The sequence below is a fragment of the Oncorhynchus nerka genome, linkage group LG11 (assembly GCF_034236695.1).
Source record: "Oncorhynchus nerka isolate Pitt River linkage group LG11, Oner_Uvic_2.0, whole genome shotgun sequence".
In the NCBI taxonomy this organism is placed as follows: domain Eukaryota; kingdom Metazoa; phylum Chordata; class Actinopteri; order Salmoniformes; family Salmonidae; genus Oncorhynchus; species Oncorhynchus nerka.
In genome coordinates this window covers 51,624,692-51,643,978 of record NC_088406.1, presented here as the reverse complement: position 1 = coordinate 51,643,978, position 19,287 = coordinate 51,624,692, and the positions used below count along the sequence as shown (strand labels likewise).

General features: G+C 53.5%; 1 protein-coding gene across 1 annotated transcript in view; it reads left to right on the top strand.

Moving 5' to 3' along the window:
* The first annotated feature begins 1,241 nt into the window (after window positions 1–1,241).
* The window catches only part of LOC115137104 (protein jagged-2-like), a 53,630-nt gene continuing 35,584 nt past the window's right edge, over window positions 1,242–19,287 (top strand). Inside the window, exons 1-2 of the mRNA XM_029673165.2 lie at window positions 1,242–2,052; window positions 5,431–5,757. Of these exons, the coding sequence (XP_029529025.2) occupies window positions 1,903–2,052; window positions 5,431–5,757 (477 nt within the window). The 5' untranslated portion in view covers window positions 1,242–1,902. The remainder of the gene's footprint in view (window positions 2,053–5,430; window positions 5,758–19,287) is intronic.

Below are 19,287 nucleotides of genomic sequence, written 5' to 3'. Positions count from 1 at the left end.
GGTGCTTTCAAGACAACTGGGAACTCAGAAAAAATAAGTTTGAATCATGACGTCAGTGATCTTCAGGTCAGAGCTCTAGAAAGAGGTCAGAGTTCCCGACTTGGAATTCCAAGTTGAATGAACGTTCAAAACGTATTTCCCAGTCGGAGCTCGTTCCCATTTGTCTTGAACTCATTAAAGTCTGAGATTTCCCAGTTCTGTGTTTCCAGTTGCTTTGAAGGTGGCAGAAGTCATGCTGGATTGACAGCATGGACAATTTATTCCATCTTTTCTGGCCATGTTGTTGCATATGAATGTTTATCCTTTTCAGCTTGGAAAAGAGACCCTTAAACCTAGACTTGGACCGCACACCCTCTCCAACAAATAGCAGGCCAGTGATTGCTTTGCAATGCTTTTAGTTAGCCAGTGATTCCAAACCACTCATTGTTGAATTTGAGAGTACCAACTTGTTGTGTAATGTGTATGTCCAATGGCCGATGAGCACTGAAATGTTTTATCTAGAATGTATCTTCATATGAAAAGGATTGAAAAGGATTTGCCAGTAGATAGTTGACTTGATTCATGATGCTGACTGCTAGCTAAGATTTTGAAAGTATGATGTTGACATGATCAGTCCAAACTAAACTACAGTAGATATAACGTGATTTGACGTCATTTTATCTGTGGCCAATGACCTTGAGCCTTCTTGGATGGGCACTTCTTATGTAAATCTGTGGCAGCACCCAAGGGGCTTGAACTTTCTAGCTCTCCCCGTAGATGTTGCGGTGACGTGGTGTCCCAATGAGTACCAGAACACTGAGCCAATTACGGCGCAACTAGAGAACATTACCAACCCCTAGGCTCTTTATTTTCCGCTGGCTACCCCACTACCACATAATGCGCTGAGCTAGGCTGAAACACCTGCATTTTGGAGCTGCCTTATTCAAGAAAGCAAAAAAGAGACCATGTTTGAATGCAGCTTTATTAACTCAATGCTATTTTGTTTTAACATTGTTTGCAAACCGATATGTGACATGTATTAAGGCCAAAATAACATGCAAAACAAGTTTTTTTTTTGTCTTTGCCCTGAATGACGGGTCGCCACTGGACACATTATTCGACTACGTAGTCCAGTTGAATTACAGACCGCGTACACAAATAAAACGAGAAGACGGATATCCTCTGCCTGAGGACACACACCCCTCGCGCACATTAACACACTTTCTCTCATGTTTAACCCCCCCCCCCCCACACACACACACACACACACAGCCTCTCGTCACTGGCTGGCAGCCCTTTTCGCTGAGTTCTTTCCCACCGCCGATACGCACGGTTACTTGATCGGGACCTGGGTGATTCGGATATGTTAGCCCTGAGCGAAAGTGACCACACGGGTTGGAAAGCCTACGGAAAGAGTGAGGGACGAAGCATGCAGTGGATAAACAAGAGAGAGTAGAGTCTTGACTTGTAGAGAGGGAGATTATACTTCATTTGGCTATCAATGTGAGTCCTTTGCGCAAAGAAGGAAAGGGTGAATGCGTATGTGTTAAGTTTGAAGGGCGAGTGCGTTGCGCAGAGGGAGAGTGTAATTGGGAAGAGAGCTCAAGTCAGGGAGCCAGCAGGTCTGACATTCAAAGCCTTAACGGCAGGTGGAGGGAAGATCGACCTGGTGGAGTGAGAGTGTTTTTTCTTCTTCTGTGGAAAGACCCACTCTGGATACCGCACCAAGAGAGGGAGAAGCCGGGGAGAGTGGTCGAGGAGGGGCGGGCAGGCAGGAGGAACTCCCCAAGGGGAACAACACAAGAAAGGCAACAATGCCAAATACGACGCGATGAACTGACGCTCAAAGAGAGTTGAGAAAGGGATATTATAGAGTAGAGGGGACACCGCATTGTTTTACGTCCTCGATCCTTTGACGTTGAGATGGAGAGAGAACGAGCGCACGGACGAAAGCCGGTTGATTGCTGCAGGGGAGGCGCGAGGATCAGCACCAGGACAGAGATGAGGAAAGAACGGGGCCGGGGACAGCAGTGGACCGTGATTTTTATCGTCGCCCTTTCTCTGCAACCGCAGGTAAGCCGTACCGATTAAGCGCTATTTTCGGCCGTTGCTAACCCTGCCCTGACTTTTACAGTCGGTGTTTTCTTCCCACAGAGTTACTAATAGTGTCCACATTCTACTTCCCTGTTTCTCTTGTCAATATGTCTCCCCTTGCTCCAAATGGCGCTGTGCCCAAATGTTTCTGTGCGTCTTAATAGTCGCGTGTCATCCACTTGTTGCTCCATGGGCGTGTCCTTTCATCTGTATGCTACAGGAGCAAACCTTCACGTCTTTACCAAAGCATGCATGGTCTTTGGTTACACCATTTTTTTGTTATTGGGATTCTAAGCCTATTACATTGTAATTGCTTTGCTTTCCCGTTGAAAAAGGGCTAGACGACCCATCCGAGTCAATGTGTGTGTGTGAGGGGGGGGGGGGGGGGCAGGTTAGTCGAGGTAATTTGTACATATAGGTAGGGGTAAAGTGACTATGTATAGATAATAAACAGCAGGTAGCAGCAGTGTAAAACTAAGGGGGGGGGTCAATGTAAATAGTTCTGGTGGCCATTTGATTAATTGTTCAGCAGTCTTATGACTTGGGGATAGAAACTGTTAAGAAGCATTTTGAACATAGAATTAGCTCTCTGGTACTGGAGTCTATGACCATTTTTTGGGCCGTCCTCTGACACCGTCTAGTATATAGGTCCTGGATGTCCGGAAGCTTGGCCCCGGTGATGTACTGGGCCGTACACACTACCCTCTGTAGCGCCTTATGGTCAGATGCCGAGCAGTTGCCATACCAGGCGGTGATGCAACCGGTCAGGATGATCTCGATGGCGCAGCTGTATAACTTTTTGAGGATCTGGGGACTCATGCCAAATCTTTTCAGTCTCCTTTTCAGTTATCCTTATAATGGTAATAACAATGTAATAATGAATGTGCTTCCAAAACACTACACCCAAACCACCTTGACCACATAGAAAATCAATTCACATTCAGTTAAATTGGACAAAGGCCTATCACATTCAAGTTCAAGTTCACACAGACCTAGAGGGAAAGCCTGGAGGTAGAGTGCTGGCTGAATGTGTTCTCTTCTCTTCCCCTCCCAGCCCCACCCCAGGCTATGGTTGTTGGCCTAAAAGGGTCACAGCCCTCAGTGCAGGAGCAATATCAGGTCGTTCTGTATGTGTGTGTGTGTGTGTGTGTGTGTGTGAGATGAGAAGCCTGTTTATGTGTGTGTGCGTGTGTCTGTGTGTGTGTGTATTTGTGTGAGATGAGAAGCCTGTTTGTGTGTGTGTGTGTGTGTGTGTGTGTGTATGTGTGTGTTTGTGTGTGTGTGTGCGTGTGTGTTGGGCCAGCGGCCACAGCCTTGTAGCACTAGGGCGTGTGAATGTACAGAAAGATCCACATGGATCCACTGCACCCAGCTCTGAAGCTTTTCGCTAATATAACATTGCCTTCCCCTACTACAGTACAATGCAGACCAACCGTGCTGTGGGACATTTATAATGTAGGAGGAGAGCAGTAGAGTTGATATCCTGCATCCATTTAAGCATTGAAGACACTATAACCTGTGACAATAGTGTAACACTTATCAACCTGTATTACTCAGGTCTGGGGATGTGTCCGATTCAATGCAATGCAGATACGAGCATTCAGGATGATTTATAAATGTGGTTTGACAAAGTGCATAATGTTGTCCTGACATTATACTGTTATTACAGAACAGTCAAGATGGTGCCATATTTAACCGTATTAAAAGGCAAGTGTTTAACAATGGTGCTAGTCAGTGTACATATCCAACCGTGGTACTCCAGTGTTCAGGTTGTGGTCCTGGTCTCGCCCTATTTTGGGGTTAAATGGGGGACTTAATGACCGCAGCTCTCCGCGGTGATGGTCGAGACTGAGCGCTCGGAGCGGTCAGATGGAGCGCTGAAACGCAGGTATGCCCGGAATGGCTGAGAGAGGTGGGGAAAGAGGAGAGGAAGAAAGGAGGATGCAGAGTGATGAGTGGGCCTGTATCTCCACAGGCTGTTTGATGTAGGAGAGTTTGGCCCCCTAGCCCAGGGACAGGGGCAGGTGAGGGACAGAATGCCACAACAACAATGGCCTGACTTACCAGCTATTCTTCTAACTGGCTTTGGTCAGGTTGTGTGTAGCAGGACTATTGCACCACTATTCTTCGTCACCTTCTTTCATTGAATGTGTCGTGTGTATGTGTGTATGTGTGTGTGTGTGTGTGTGTATGTGTGTGTGTGTGTATGCGTGTGCGCGCATGTGTGTGTGTGTTACGTGCATTTGTGGTTTGTGCTTTTATAGTCGTTGGAAGTCATAACAATGATTTCCTTGCTATACAACACACCAACACACCTGTCTCTCTGGGGAGCTTGTTAGCTCTACCAGCTTGTCTGTGCCCTTCTGCACCCAGCTGAGGAGAATGCTTTATAAGCTCTGGGAGGAGTGAGAGACAGAGCGAGAGCGAGAGAGAGAGAGAGACAAGCAGAGAGAGAGAGAGACAAGCAGAGAGAGAGAGACAAGCAGAGAGAGAGAGAGAGACAAGCAGAGAGAGAGAGAGAGACAAGCAGAGAGAGAGAGAGACAAGCAGAGAGTGTGAGAGAGAGACAGAGCGAGAGAGAGAGAGGGAGAGGAAGAAAGAGAGATGAAAAGAAGAATGGCAACAAAACAGAGAAGAAAAGCTGGTGCAGAGAGAAGGAGAGAAGGCAAGAGTTACAGCCTGTTCCCAGATAGAGAAGGAAGGGAGGAGAAGGAGGAGAGAGAAACCGTGGCCAGGTTCCCAGTGTCTAAGTCCCCCTGGGGAGAGAGGGAGAAAATAGAAGGGAGGGCTACTGATACAGAAGAAGTAGGAAAGAAAGGAGCTCGATGGAGAGGTGGAGGAAGTGCATGACCCAGGGGAGGGGAGAGGCGAAAGAGGGAGACTGAGACAGCGAGGGATGAAGACCGATAGAGGTAGATGAACTGACAGATATATATATAGAGAGAGAGAGAGATTGCTGGAATGGGGGCGTATCTCCATTTGGATGAGGGATTTTAAGTTTCTTCCGCTGTGGGGAGGAAGTGGTGTGAATCAATGTTATCTTTCCTTTCTCACCCTCTCTTTCTACCTCTTAGAGTAGGATGACCGTAGTCTGGTAACCCTAATGAAGCAGATGAGAGAGAGAGAGAGAGAGAGAGAGAGAGAGAGAGAGAGGGAGGGCATGCTATCCATAGATTACCGTAGCTGGAGAGCTTTGGGATGAAAAATGATACTCCACCCATTAAGCAGGTGTATTCATCACATTCATGAACGTTTTTTCAAGAAATATGACATCTGGAACCAGACGCTTTTTGTTCCCATAGAATCACCCTCTGAGTTATACCTCATCCTAACTCTCCTGTCTCCCTCTCTCTCCAGGCTGTGTGTGCAGTGGGGATGTTTGAGCTCCAGATCCGTCACTTCCAGAACCCCCATGGTGTGCTGCAGAGTGGGGAGTGCTGTGACCTCCAGGCCACAGGGGGGCAGCGCTGCTCACTCACGGACCAGTGTGACACCTTCTTCAGGGCCTGCCTCAAGGAGTACCAGGCCCGGGTCGTCCCCACAGGAGCCTGCACCTTCGGGGCGGGCAGCACCACCGTCCTGGGGGGCAACACCCAATCCCTCCATCATCGAGGGCACGACGGAGGAGGAAGAGAGGATGGCACTACAGGGCACGTCATCATTCCCTTCAAATACGCCTGGCCGGTGAGTACAGAAATGTAACTCCAATGTTGTTACTACGGTAACATGATATGGTTCAAGTAGGTACACACTCACAGAGACCTGTGACGGCGTTGACACTAGCTCTTAGCATTCAGTCAAGCGGCTTTGCTACTATTTGGAGAAACTAGTAGCAGTTTTCTACTTTTATTCAACATAGGCATTGGTTTTGATGCTGAGATGATGCACTTTCTCTCCTTCCTTCTCTCTCTCTGCCTGGTTCTTCATCTTTCTCTCCCTATCTCTCGCTTCCTCTCTCTCCTCCTAAACTCTAAGCTTTTGTGCTGTTGCACCATTAAGGTCGCCGATGTCGCGCCTCTCTGTCTGACTTTGTGCATCGACGTGTCTGTGTCCGTACCAGGCACGTAGTCCAGGCTAGGTGGCTACGACGCCTCACTAAAGAGCCGGCCTAATTAGTCGCACGTTAGACCCCATCGACAATCCAATTCTGTCCCTCTCCTCTTCAATCCTCCGTCTCCCTCTCTTCCGCACCGCGTCTCCGACCCAAACAAAACAGGAAGAGCGGAAAATAGAAGCAGCAAATGCAAGCGGAGAGGAATCCTGAAGCCCGGAGGTTGTGTGCGTCGTGTATCGCTGCTGCTCACAAAGACGTTGTTCCATTTGCATGTTACAAAGCCCTGAGATGTTCACTAGGGGGGGGGGGAGAGAAGATATCTGGAGGGGGGGTGAAAGCTTTTTCGCTGGTGGAAGAGGAACACTAAATGTTCACAACGAGCAGAGTTCATCCCACCGTTTACATCCCTTCCTATTGCCTAGTAATAATGTTTGTTATATTGTGCAAAGCCCTGGTTGAGATTTGTTCTTAACTGGTTTGGTAGGCCGTCATTGTATATAAGAATTTGTTCTTAACTGACTTGCCTAGTTAAATAAAGGTTAAATACATTTTTTTTGAAAGATTTAGAGGCGGACTGGGAATTAACGCTGGTCATGCCATGTTGGAGTGCACAGGTCTGTATGTTCTAGCTACAGGCGCCTGGAACACAACACATGCGCACGGACACACACACACACTTTCGCCCCTCCATGCTGGGGAGGTGTGTGAGTGGCAGGTATGAGTGTGAGAAATTTCTCCAGCAGAAAGTCTATCTGGATCAGTTTCAGGGCCAGGCCGTGGGGCGGGCTTGGCTGCAGGGGAGAGGAGAGAGACACTCAGAGGCAGGCCAGCATTTCTATGGGGAGACCGGTGGTTGAATGACTCACATTATCTGGCCGTCTCCAGGAGGTAGGGGAGAGGCCAGGGGAAATAGCGGGGGGGGGGGGGGGGGGGGGCTCAGGCAGTATTCTGATATCTCTGCCCCAGGTGAGGGGATGAACAGGTGAGCACAGTCATCATGAGGAAAGGTGAGCTCCCTTTATCCCTCGCCCTCGCTCTTTCTCTTTACTAATCTATTCAGGGAAACGAGAGTGTGCATGTGTGTGTGCGCGCGCGCACGTTTGCATTTGCTTGTCTTTTGGGTGTGAATAACCTGCATGTGTGTGTGTGTGTGTGTGTGTGTGTTTGTGAATGTGTATTATATTTCCCCGTTGTCTGCCCAGCCCCTCACTGTCGGATCATATGGACTGAAGGATTTGGCTGCAGTTTGACCCCGAGTCCAGGGACAGCTAGCGGCCCGGTCTGGGATGTTTTAGCCAAGGCGTTTCCTTTCAGATATAAAACATCAAAAGCATTTCGAACCGTGAGGTCATTTCTCAAGTCGCCCGGTCTCATGTTGTTTCCAACTTCGCATAGCTGATTGGCGGAAAGAGGGGGACTGTGGGGATGGTCTTTTTCTTGTCTATGTGGCCGGAGGAAACCTACACAGTTTCCGAATGAATGGATGGAGTGAATAGGCGGTGCACTAGAAGGAGTTGCCGGGCAGCTCTCAGACAAAGGTGCATTATAATCTCTCTAAAGCCTTGTTCCTCTCAAAGATCGGAATCCTATAGAATCGTTACTCTAGATCGGCTGTGCGTAACTTGAACCTGCTTTCGACTCTCAACAACTTTTCCCCTCGTACCGTTGTTGACTTGGGGCCAGCTTTAGAGGAGGGTTAAGAGTCCTTGTGACAAATGACTCTGTGATAGGCACTGAACGAACACCGCTAAATAGAACTGAATGGGCTGTGGTCCTCATCTCTTGATCTTAGGTCAGTCTTTCGTAATCTTGCCCTCAAGTGTTAAGCCACTCAATCTGATCCTAGGTCAGGTTCTCTGCCAGAGGGAGAGATCCCTCAACTGGTGGGACTCACGTTCAGCTGACTGTGTGTGTGTGTGTGTGTGTGTGTGTGTGTGTGTGTGTGTGTGTGTGTGTGTTTCGGTAACCATATCATCATCTACAGTCATTTCTTTTTCACTCTCTTTCTTTCTTTTCTTTCCTCCTTCACTCCCACCGTTTGCCTTAGTTGTTCTTGAAGGTTATTTAAAAAGCCACGCGTGTACATTGTTTCCTGTTGTGTTGTATGTTCAGGTTGTAGTCAATGCCGCACATACAGTGCTGTTGATAAGTCTAACCTCTTGCATATGGGCCAGTCTTGTGAGTGCAGTGGTACCAGGAACCGTCAACAGTCAAAGGTCAGAGTTGGAAGTACGTCTCATAATTCCCACACTAGGGTTCTCAGGGATGTCACTAGATGGCCATGCGAGAGAGGACAAAACAGGCCATATCCACAGAAATGGAGAGGAAGGACCACTATTTGTTCTCTATCTAGGGGTGAGGAAGGTCTAGGTAAGGGTTAAGGTTCGAGTACGGGTTAACTAAGGGTTAGTGAGAGTTTAATTTAATTTATTTTTTTAAGTAAGGGATAGTGACAGTTAGTGGTTAAAACTTCAAAATAAATCACATTCTTTGATCAGAAAGCATCATACTTCCGTACCTCTCTTACCTGGCCTTACTGACCTCTGCTCTCTCTGTGACAACCGGGCTTCCAGGAACAACTGAACGGGCCCTGCTATTAAACATGCAAAGTAGAGAAATGATGCAAATGCATTTCAGCCAGTACTCTCCTGTGTTCTGGGTCAGGTCTAATATGCTCGACTACACACAGACGCTCGCTCGCACGCACACACACAGACACACACACACACACACACTGTGGGTTTACCTGTGCATTGGCTTGTGGGAGTCAGACTGACCCAGTCACCAAGGGGTTATGAGAGGAGAGAGGAGGACAGAGAGCTCAGTTAGAAAACTCTTTCATTTGGGTCTCTCTCTCTCTCTCTCTCTTTCCTTCGCTTTCTCTACTCCTCCTTTGTGCTTTCCTCTCCTTTTGTCCGTCGATGACTCTCTCATACACACTCACTTGTGGGCTGACATTGGACACACACACACACACACACACACACACACACACACACACACACACACTGTATCATGACACACAAAGAAAGTGAATTCCATCAGGGATTGAGCCTTGTGTTTTTCAGAGATAAGTGAATAACCTGGAGGACAGAAGTCTCTCTAGGGAGGCAGCCTTTTAATGATTTCATTTGTGTGCAAATTGGATTTAAATGGGAGTTTCTATATTAGGAGGGGGAAGCAGATTTACACAATCACCTTGGAGATCCTGCGGGGACCGTGTGTGGAGTGAGTGTGTGTGTGTGTGTGTGCGCGCGCGTTCATCTTGGTACACTGTGTTTGAAGAAGTGCGTGGGCACACGGCTTTGTAAGTAGTTGAACAGGTGTAATTACAGATGTCTATTGACTCCTCACCCAGCTCCCTCTAGCACTCTCTCTCCAATCTCTCCCTCGCTCTACCTTTACTACCCTGTCCTCCATCCCTTGTGTCCACCCCCTCCGAAGTCACTCATCTGTCAACACTCTCTCTCTCTCTCTCTCTCTCTCCCCTCTCTCTCTCTCCCCCTCTCTCTCTCCCCCTCTCTCTCTCTCCCCCTCTCTCTCTCTCTCTCTCCCCCTCTCTCTCTCTCTCTCTCTCCCCCTCTCTCTCTCTCTCTCTCCCTCTCTCTCTCTCTCTCTCTCTCTCTCTCTCTCAATTCAATTCAATTCGCTTTATTGGCATGACGTAACAATGTACATATTGGCAAAGCTTATTTTGGATATTTACAATATAAAAAATATTTTTAAATTGAGAATCAAATCGTCGACAGGACAACAGTAACAACAATAACCAAGTGTCAAAATAACCAAACATTCAACAATAACAATAAGCATACAGTAGAGGACATGTGCAGGTTGATTGGTCTGTCAGACTTTGTCCCTCATCTTATGGCAGGCAGCAATGTAGTGCGCTGCCAACCCACAGCTCTCTGCGTCCTCCCCCAACAGGACGGGTAGCCTACTCTCATCAGAAAGGTATTTGAAACCTTGAATAAGGGTTTCAAATTTGGGAAAATGACACTCTCTAATTGTTTATTTTTTTGCATTTTGTCAGGAAATGCAGCTCCGTCTCAGGTTCTGCTGTTGTGCAGTGGTTGCACAGCCTTTCCTCTACAGGGAGCCAGGTTTTCCTGTGTCTGCCCTTCTCAATGGCAAGGCTGTTCTCACTGAGCCTGTACTTTGTCAAGGTTTTTCTAAGGTTTTGATCAGTAACCATGGTCAAATATTTAGCCACGGTGTACAGTCGATTTAGGGCCAGATAGCACTGCATTCTGCTCTGTGCTTGTGTTTGTGTTTCCTAATAAGCAATGTAGTTTTGTTTTGACTGTGTTGTAATTTGGTTTATCCTGATTGATTGGATGTTCTGGTCCTGAGGCTTCAGTGCGTTAGTAGAAGAGGTTTGTGAACTCAGCCCCAGGACCAGCTGGATGAGGGGACTCTTTTCTTTGTTCAGCTTGGCATTTCAGGGCTTGGTAATGATATGAGAGGGGGTCACTGTATTTTAGATGTTTCCAAAACTTTTTATTATTAGTGGATATTGGCCTAATTCTGCCCTGCATGCATTGTTTGTAGGAGAATCTTACAGAACTCTGCATGCAGGGTGTAATGAATTTCCTCCTCCTCCTCCGAAGAGGAGAGGCGAAACGGATCTGAGGACCAATATGCGTCGTGGTAAGTGTCCATGGTTCTTTTTAATGCGTTAAGGTACACATGAACAACTGACTACAAAAAACAAGAAATGTGAAAACTCAAAACAGTCCTATCTGGTGCAAACACAGAGACAGGAACAATCACCCACAAACACACAGTGAAACCCAGGCTACCTAAATATGATTCTCAATCAGAGACAACTAATGACACCTGCCTCTGATTGAGAACCATACTAGGCCGAAACATAGAAATACTCAAATCATAGAAAAACAAACATAGACTGCCCACCCAACTCACGCCCTGACCATACTAACTAATTACAAAACACAGGAAATAAAGGTCAGAACGTGACACAGGGTTTCAATGGGGTGTTGGTCCCATTTGATGAAATCTTGTTTTGCAAGTGGACCCCACACCTCGCTGCCATAAAGTGCAATTGGTTCAATGACATATTCAATTAGTTTTCGCAAATTGTAATAGGTATTTCAAATTGAATTCGCTTTTTAATGGCGTAGAATGCCCTGCGTGCTTTCTCTCTCAGTTCATTCACTGCCTCATTAAGGTGTCCAGTTGAGCTTTTTTTTTTAAACCTAAGTAATTGTAGTGTGTGCAGTACTCTATATATTTTGTACCAATTGAGAACTTTGGTCTAATTCCCTGAGATCTGGATCTTCTCTGGAAAATCATTATTTTAGTATTTTTGGGGTTTACTGCCAGGGCCCAGGTCTGGCAGTACTGCTCTAACAGGTCCAGGCTCTGCTGAAGGCCATGTGTTGTGTGCTGTGGGTTTTACAGCCTCACTCTCTCTCTCTTTCTCTCTCTCTCTCTCTCTCTCTCTGTCTGCCTGTCTCTCTCTCTCCCACTCTCTCTCTCTCTCTCCCTCTGTCCCCCCCCTCTCTCCCCTTCTCTCTCGCTCTCCCTCTCTCTCCCTCCCTCGCCGTCTCTCTCTCTCTGTTCTTTATCCCCATGTAAACCCATTCCTTTCATTGTTACTGCCCTCGCTCTCACTTCTGTCCCTCTGGTGACGTGAAACCACACAGTGAGCTACAGAAGTATTTCTCTGTACTCCAGCACTTTGGATTTGAAATGATACTTTGAATATTATAGTCCTGAACGAATCGGTAATAATGATGAGTGAGAAAGTTACAGACGCACAAATATCATACCCCCTGAGACATGCTGACCTCTCACCCTGACAATAACAGGGGAGGTTAACACGTTTGCGTCTGTAACTTTCTCACTCCTTCTGTACTACGGCACGTTGGATTTGAAATGAAACAATGACTGGGGGAGGCAGGGAGGGAAGACACCATGCTGTGAGGGCTCTGTTGTTTCAGAGCGTTTGAAGTAGCCTGGAATCACATAACTTTGTCAAGCCAATTAACCCGCTAAGAATGTGACTCAAAGAGACAGAGGTGGAATGGGAGGGAGTGAAGAGTCTGATACTAATCATGTCCTGGATGAAAGAACACAAAGATGGAGAGCATAAAGGAACAGAGGAGGGACGGGATCACGCAGCAGCAGGGTGGGGTGGATGGCAGCAGGGTGGGGTGGATGCCAACAGGGTGGGGTGGATGGCAGCAGGGTGGAGTGGATGCCAACAGGGTGGGGTGGATGGCAGCAGGGTGGAGTGGATGCCAACAGGGTGGGGTGGATGGTAGCAGGGTGGAGTGGATGCCAACAGGGTGGGGTGATGGTAGCAGGGTGGGGTGGATGGCAGCAGGGTGGGGTGGATGCCAACAGGGTGGGGTGGATGGCAGCAGGGTGGAGTGGATGCCAACAGGGTGGGGTGGATGGTAGCATGGTGGGGTGGATGGCAGCATGGTGGGGTGGGTGGCAACAGGGTGGGGTGGATGGTAGCAGGGTGGGGTGGATGTCAGCAGGGTGGAGTGGATGGCAGCAGGGTGGAGTGGATGGCAGCAGGGTGGGGTGGATGCCAACAGGGTGGGGTGGATGGCAGCAGGGTGGAGTGGATGGCAGCAGGGTGGGATGGATGGCAGCAGGGTGGAGTGGATGGCAGCAGGGTGGGGTGGATGGCAGCAGGGTGGAGTGGATGGCAGCAGGGTGGAGTGGATGGCAGCAGGGTGGAGTGGATGGCAGCAGGGTGGAGTGGATGGCAGGAGGGTGGAGTGGATGGCAGCAGGGTGGGGTGGATGGCAGCAGGGTGGGGTGGATGCCAACAGGGTGGAGTGTATGGCAGCAGGGTGGGGTGGATGCCAACAGGGTGGAGTGTATGGCAGCAGGGTGGAGTGGATGGCAGCAGGGTGGAGTGGATGGCAGCAGGGTGGAGTGGATGCCAACAGGGTGGAGTGTATGGCAGCAGGGTGGAGTGTATGGCAGCAGGGTGGAGTGGATGGCAGCAGGGTGGGGTGGATGGCAGCAGGGTGGAGTGGATGGCAGCAGGGTGGAGTGGATGGCAGCAGGATGGAGTGGATGCCAACACGGTGGAGTGGATGGCAGCAGGGTGGAGTGGATGGCAGCAGGGTGGGGTGGATGCCAGCATGGTGGGGTGGATGGCAGCAGGGTGGGGTGGATGCCAATAGGATGGGGTGGATGCCAACAGGGTGGGGTGGATGGCAGCAGGGTAGCAGGGTGGGGTGGATGGTAGCAGGGTGGGGTGGATGGTAGCAGGGTGGGGTGGATGGCAGCAGGGTGGGGTGGATGCCAGCAAGGTGTGGTGAATGCCAACAGGGTGGGGTGGATGCCAGCAGGGTGGGGTGGATGGCAGCAGGGTGGGGTGGATGGCAGCAGGGTGGGGTGGATGGCAGTAGGGTGGAGTGGATGGCAGCAGGATGGAGTGGATGCCAACACGGTGGAGTGGATGGCAGCAGGGTGGAGTGGATGGCAGCAGGGTGGGGTGGATGCCAACACGGTGGAGTGGATGGCAGTAGGGTGGAGTGGATGGCAGCAGGGTGGGGTGGATGGCAGCAGGGTGGAGTGGATGGCAGCAGGATGGAGTGGATGCCAATACGGTGGAGTGAATGGCAGCAGGGTGGAGTGGATGGCAGCAGGGTGGGGTGGATGCCAGCATGGTGGGGTGGATGGCAGCAGGGTGGGGTGGATGCCAATAGGATGGGGTGGATGCCAACAGGGTGGGGTGGATGGCAGCAGGGTAGCAGGGTGGGGTGGATGGCAGCAGGGTGGAGTGGATGGCAGCAGGGTGGAGTGGATGGCAGCAGGGTGGGGTGGATGGCAGCAGGGTGGAGTGGATGCCAACACGGTGGAGTGGATGGCAGCAGGGTGGAGTGGATGGCAGCAGGGTGGGGTGGATGCCAGCATGGTGGGGTGGATGGCAGCAGGGTGGGGTGGATGCCAATAGGATGGGGTGGATGCCAACAGGGTGGGGTGGATGGCAGCAGGGTAGCAGGGTGGGGTGGATGGCAGCAGGGTGGAGTGGATGGCAGCAGGGTGGGGTGGATGGCAGCAGGGTGGGGTGGATGCCAACAGGGTGGAGTGTATGGCAGCAGGGTGGGGTGGATGCCAACAGGGTGGAGTGTATGGCAGCAGGGTGGAGTGGATGGCAGCAGGGTGGAGTGGATGGCAGCAGGGTGGAGTGGATGCCAACAGGGTGGAGTGTATGGCAGCAGGGTGGAGTGGATGGCAGCAGGGTGGAGTGGATGGCAGCAGGGTGGGGTGGATGGCAGCAGGGTGGAGTGGATGGCAGCAGGGTGGAGTGGATGGCAGCAGGATGGAGTGGATGCCAGCAAGGTGTGGTGAATGCCAGCAAGGTGGGGTGGATGCCAACAGGGTGGGGTGGATGGCAGCAGGGTAGCAGGGTGGGGTGGATGGCAGCAGGGTGGAGTGGATGGCAGCAGGGTGGAGTGGATGGCAGCAGGGTGGGGTGGATGGCAGCAGGGTGGAGTGGATGCCAACACGGTGGAGTGGATGGCAGCAGGGTGGAGTGGATGGCAGCAGGGTGGGGTGGATGCCAGCATGGTGGGGTGGATGGCAGCAGGGTGGGGTGGATGCCAATAGGATGGGGTGGATGCCAACAGGGTGGGGTGGATGGCAGCAGGGTAGCAGGGTGGGGTGGATGGTAGCAGGGTGGGGTGGATGGTAGCAGGGTGGGGTGGATGGCAGCAGGGTGGGGTGGATGCCAGCAAGGTGTGGTGAATGCCAACAGGGTGGGGTGGATGCCAGCAGGGTGGGGTGGATGGCAGCAGGGTGGGGTGGATGGCAGCAGGGTGGGGTGGATGGCAGTAGGGTGGAGTGGATGGCAGCAGGATGGAGTGGATGCCAACACGGTGGAGTGGATGGCAGCAGGGTGGAGTGGATGGCAGCAGGGTGGGGTGGATGGCAGCAGGGTGGAGTGGATGGCAGCAGGATGGAGTGGATGCCAATACGGTGGAGTGGATGGCAGCAGGGTGGAGTGGATGGCAGCAGGGTGGGGTGGATGCCAGCATGGTGGGGTGGATGGCAGCAGGGTGGGGTGGATGCCAATAGGATGGGGTGGATGCCAACAGGGTGGGGTGGATGGCAGCAGGGTAGCAGGGTGGGGTGGATGGCAGCAGGGTGGAGTGGATGGCAGCAGGGTGGAGTGGATTGCAGCAGGGTGGGGTGGATGGCAGCAGGGTGGAGTGGATGCCAACACGGTGGAGTGGATGGCAGCAGGGTGGAGTGGATGGCAGCAGGGTGGGGTGGATGCCAGCATGGTGGGGTGGATGGCAGCAGGGTGGGGTGGATGCCAATAGGATGGGGTGGATGCCAACAGGGTGGGGTGGATGGCAGCAGGGTAGCAGGGTGGGGTGGATGGCAGCAGGGTGGAGTGGATGGCAGCAGGGTGGGGTGGATGCCAACAGGGTGGAGTGTATGGCAGCAGGGTGGAGTGGATGGCAGCAGGGTGGAGTGGATGGCAGCAGGGTGGGGTGGATGGCAGCAGGGTGGAGTGGATGGCAGCAGGGTGGAGTGGATGGCAGCAGGATGGAGTGGATGCCAGCAAGGTGTGGTGAATGCCAGCAAGGTGGGGTGGATGCCAACAGGGTGGGGTGGATGGCAGCAGGGTAGCAGGGTGGGGTGGATGGCAGCAGGGTGGAGTGGATGGCAGCAGGGTGGAGTGGATGGCAGCAGGGTGGGGTGGATGGCAGCAGGGTGGAGTGGATGCCAACACGGTGGAGTGGATGGCAGCAGGGTGGAGTGGATGGCAGCAGGGTGGGGTGGATGCCAGCATGGTGGGGTGGATGGCAGCAGGGTGGGGTGGATGCCAATAGGATGGGGTGGATGCCAACAGGGTGGGGTGGATGGCAGCAGGGTAGCAGGGTGGGGTGGATGGCAGCAGGGTGGAGTGGATGGCAGCAGGGTGGGGTGGATGGCAGCAGGGTGGGGTGGATGCCAACAGGGTGGAGTGTATGGCAGCAGGGTGGGGTGGATGCCAACAGGGTGGAGTGTATGGCAGCAGGGTGGAGTGGATGGCAGCAGGGTGGGTGGATGCCAACAGGGTGGAGTGTATGGCAGCAGGGTGGAGTGGATGGCAGCAGGGTGGAGTGGATGGCAGCAGGGTGGGGTGGATGGCAGCAGGGTGGAGTGGATGGCAGCAGGGTGGAGTGGATGGCAGCAGGATGGAGTGGATGCCAGCAAGGTGTGGTGAATGCCAGCAAGGTGGGGTGGATGCCAACAGGGTGGGGTGGATGCCAGCAGGGTGGGGTGGATGGCAGCAGGGTGGGGTGGATGGCAGTAGGGTGGAGTGGATGGCAGCAGGATGGAGTGGATGCCAACACGGTGGAGTGGATGGCAGCAGGGTGGGGTGGATGGCAGCAGGGTGGAGTGGATGGCAGCAGGGTGGGGTGGATGGCAGCAGGGTGGAGTGGATGGCAGCAGGGTGGAGTGGATGGCAGCAGGGTGGAGTGGATGGCAGCAGGGTGGAGTGGATGGCAGCAGGGTGGAGTGGATGGCAGCAGGGTGGGGTGGATGGCAGCAGGGTGGGGTGGATGCCAACAGGGTGGAGTGTATGGCAGCAGGGTGGGGTGGATGCCAACAGGGTGGAGTGGATGGCAGCAGGGTGGAGTGGATGGCAGCAGGGTGGGTGGATGCCAACAGGGTGGAGTGTATGGCAGCAGGGTGGAGTGTATGGCAGCAGGGTGGAGTGGATGGCAGCAGGGTGGGGTGGATGGCAGAAGGGTGGAGTGGATGGCAGCAGGGTGGAGTGGATGGCAGCAGGATGGAGTGGATGCCAACACGGTGGAGTGGATGGCAGCAGGGTGGAGTGGATGGCAGCAGGGTGGGGTGGATGCCAGCATGGTGGGGTGGATGGCAGCAGGGTGGGGTGGATGCCAATAGGATGGGGTGGATGCCAACAGGGTGGGGTGGATGGCAGCAGGGTAGCAGGGTGGGGTGGATGGTAGCAGGGTGGGGTGGATGGTAGCAGGGTGGGGTGGATGGCAGCAGGGTGGGGTGGATGCCAGCATGGTGGGGTGGATGGCAGCAGGGTGGGGTGGATGCCAATAGGATGGGGTGGATGCCAACAGGGTGGGGTGGATGGCAGCAGGGTAGCAGGGTGGGGTGGATGGCAGCAGGGTGGAGTGGATGGCAGCAGGGTGGGGTGGATGGCAGCAGGGTGGGGTGGATGCCAACAGGGTGGAGTGTATGGCAGCAGGGTGGGGTGGATGCCAACAGGGTGGAGTGTATGGCAGCAGGGTGGAGTGTATGGCAGCAGGGTGGAGTGGATGGCAGCAGGGTGGAGTGGATGCCAACAGGGTGGAGTGGATGGCAGCAGGGTGGAGTGGATGGCAGCAGGGTGGAGTGGATGGCAGCAGGGTGGGGTGGATGGCAGCAGGGTGGAGTGGATGGCAGCAGGGTGGAGTGGATGGCAGCAGGATGGGTGGATGCCAGCAAGGTGTGGTGAATGCCAGCAAGGTGGGGTGGATGCCAACAGGGTGGGGTGGATGCCAGCAGGGTGGGGTGGATGGCAGCAGGGTGGGGTGGATGGCAGTAGGGTGGAGTAGATGGCAGTAGGGTGGAGTGGATGGCAGCAGGATGGAGTGGATGCCAACACGGTGGAGTGGATGGCAGCAGGGTGGGGTGGATGGCAGCAGGGTGGAGTGGATGGCAGCAGGGTGGGGTGGATGGCAGCAGGGTGGAGTGGATGGCAGCAGGGTGGAGTGGATGGCAGCAGGGTGGAGTGGATGGCAGCAGGGTGGAGTGGATGGCAGCAGGGTGGGGTGGATGGCAGCAGGGTGGGGTGGATGCCAACAGGGTGGAGTGTATGGCAGCAGGGTGGGGTGGATGCCAACAGGGTGGAGTGGATGGCAGCAGGGTGGAGTGGATGGCAGCAGGGTGGAGTGGATGGCAGCAGGGTGGAGTGGATGCCAACAGGGTGGTGTATGGCAGCAGGGTGGAGTGTATGGCAGCAGGGTGGAGTGGATGGCAGCAGGGTGGGGTGGATGGCAGCAGGGTGGAGTGGATGGCAGCAGGGTGGAGTGGATGGCAGCAGGATGGGTGGATGCCAACACGGTGGAGTGGATGGCAGCAGGGGTGGAGTGGATGGCAGCAGGGTGGGGTGGATGCCAGCATGGTGGGGTGGATGGCAGCAGGGTGGGGTGGATGCCAATAGGATGGGGTGGATGCCAACAGGGTGGGGTGGATGGCAGCAGGGTAGCAGGGGTGGGGTGGATGGTAGCAGGGTGGGGTGGATGGTAGCAGGGTGGGGTGGATGGCAGCAGGGTGGGGTGGATGCCAGCAAGGTGTGGTGAATGCCAACAGGGTGGGGTGGATGCCAGCAGGGTGGAGTGGATGGCAGCAGGGTAGCAGGGTGGGGTGGATGGCAGCAGGGTGGAGTGGATGGCAGCAGGGTGGAGTGGATGGCAGCAGGGTGGGGTGGATGGCAGCAGGGTGGGTGGATGCCAACACGGTGGAGTGGATGGCAGCAGGGTGGAGTGGATGGCAGCAGGGTGGGGTGGATGCCAGCATGGTGGGGTGGATGGCAGCAGGGTGGGGTGGATGCCAATAGGATGGGGTGGATGCCAACAGGGTGGGGTGGATGGCAGCAGGGTAGCAGGGTGGGGTGGATGGCAGCAGGGTGGAGTGGATGGCAGCAGGGTGGGGTGGATGGCAGCAGGGTGGGGTGGATGCCAACAGGGTGGAGTGTATGGCAGCAGGGTGGGGTGGATGCCAACAGGGTGGAGTGTATGGCAGCAGGGTGGAGTGGATGGCAGCAGGGGGGAGTGGATGGCAGCAGGGTGGAGTGGATGCCAACAGGGTGGAGTGTATGGCAGCAGGGTGGAGTGGATGGCAGCAGGGTGGAGTGGATGGCAGCAGGGTGGGGTGGATGGCAGCAGGGTGGAGTGGATGGCAGCAGGGTGGAGTGGATGGCAGCAGGATGGAGTGGATGCCAGCAAGGTGTGGTGAATGCCAGCAAGGTGGGGTGGATGCCAACAGGGTGGGGTGGATGCCAGCAGGGTGGGGTGGATGGCAGCAGGGTGGGGGTGGATGGCAGTAGGGTGGAGTGGATGGCAGCAGGATGGAGTGGATGCCAACACGGTGGAGTGGATGGCAGCAGGGTGGGGTGGATGGCAGCAGGGTGGAGTGGATGGCAGCAG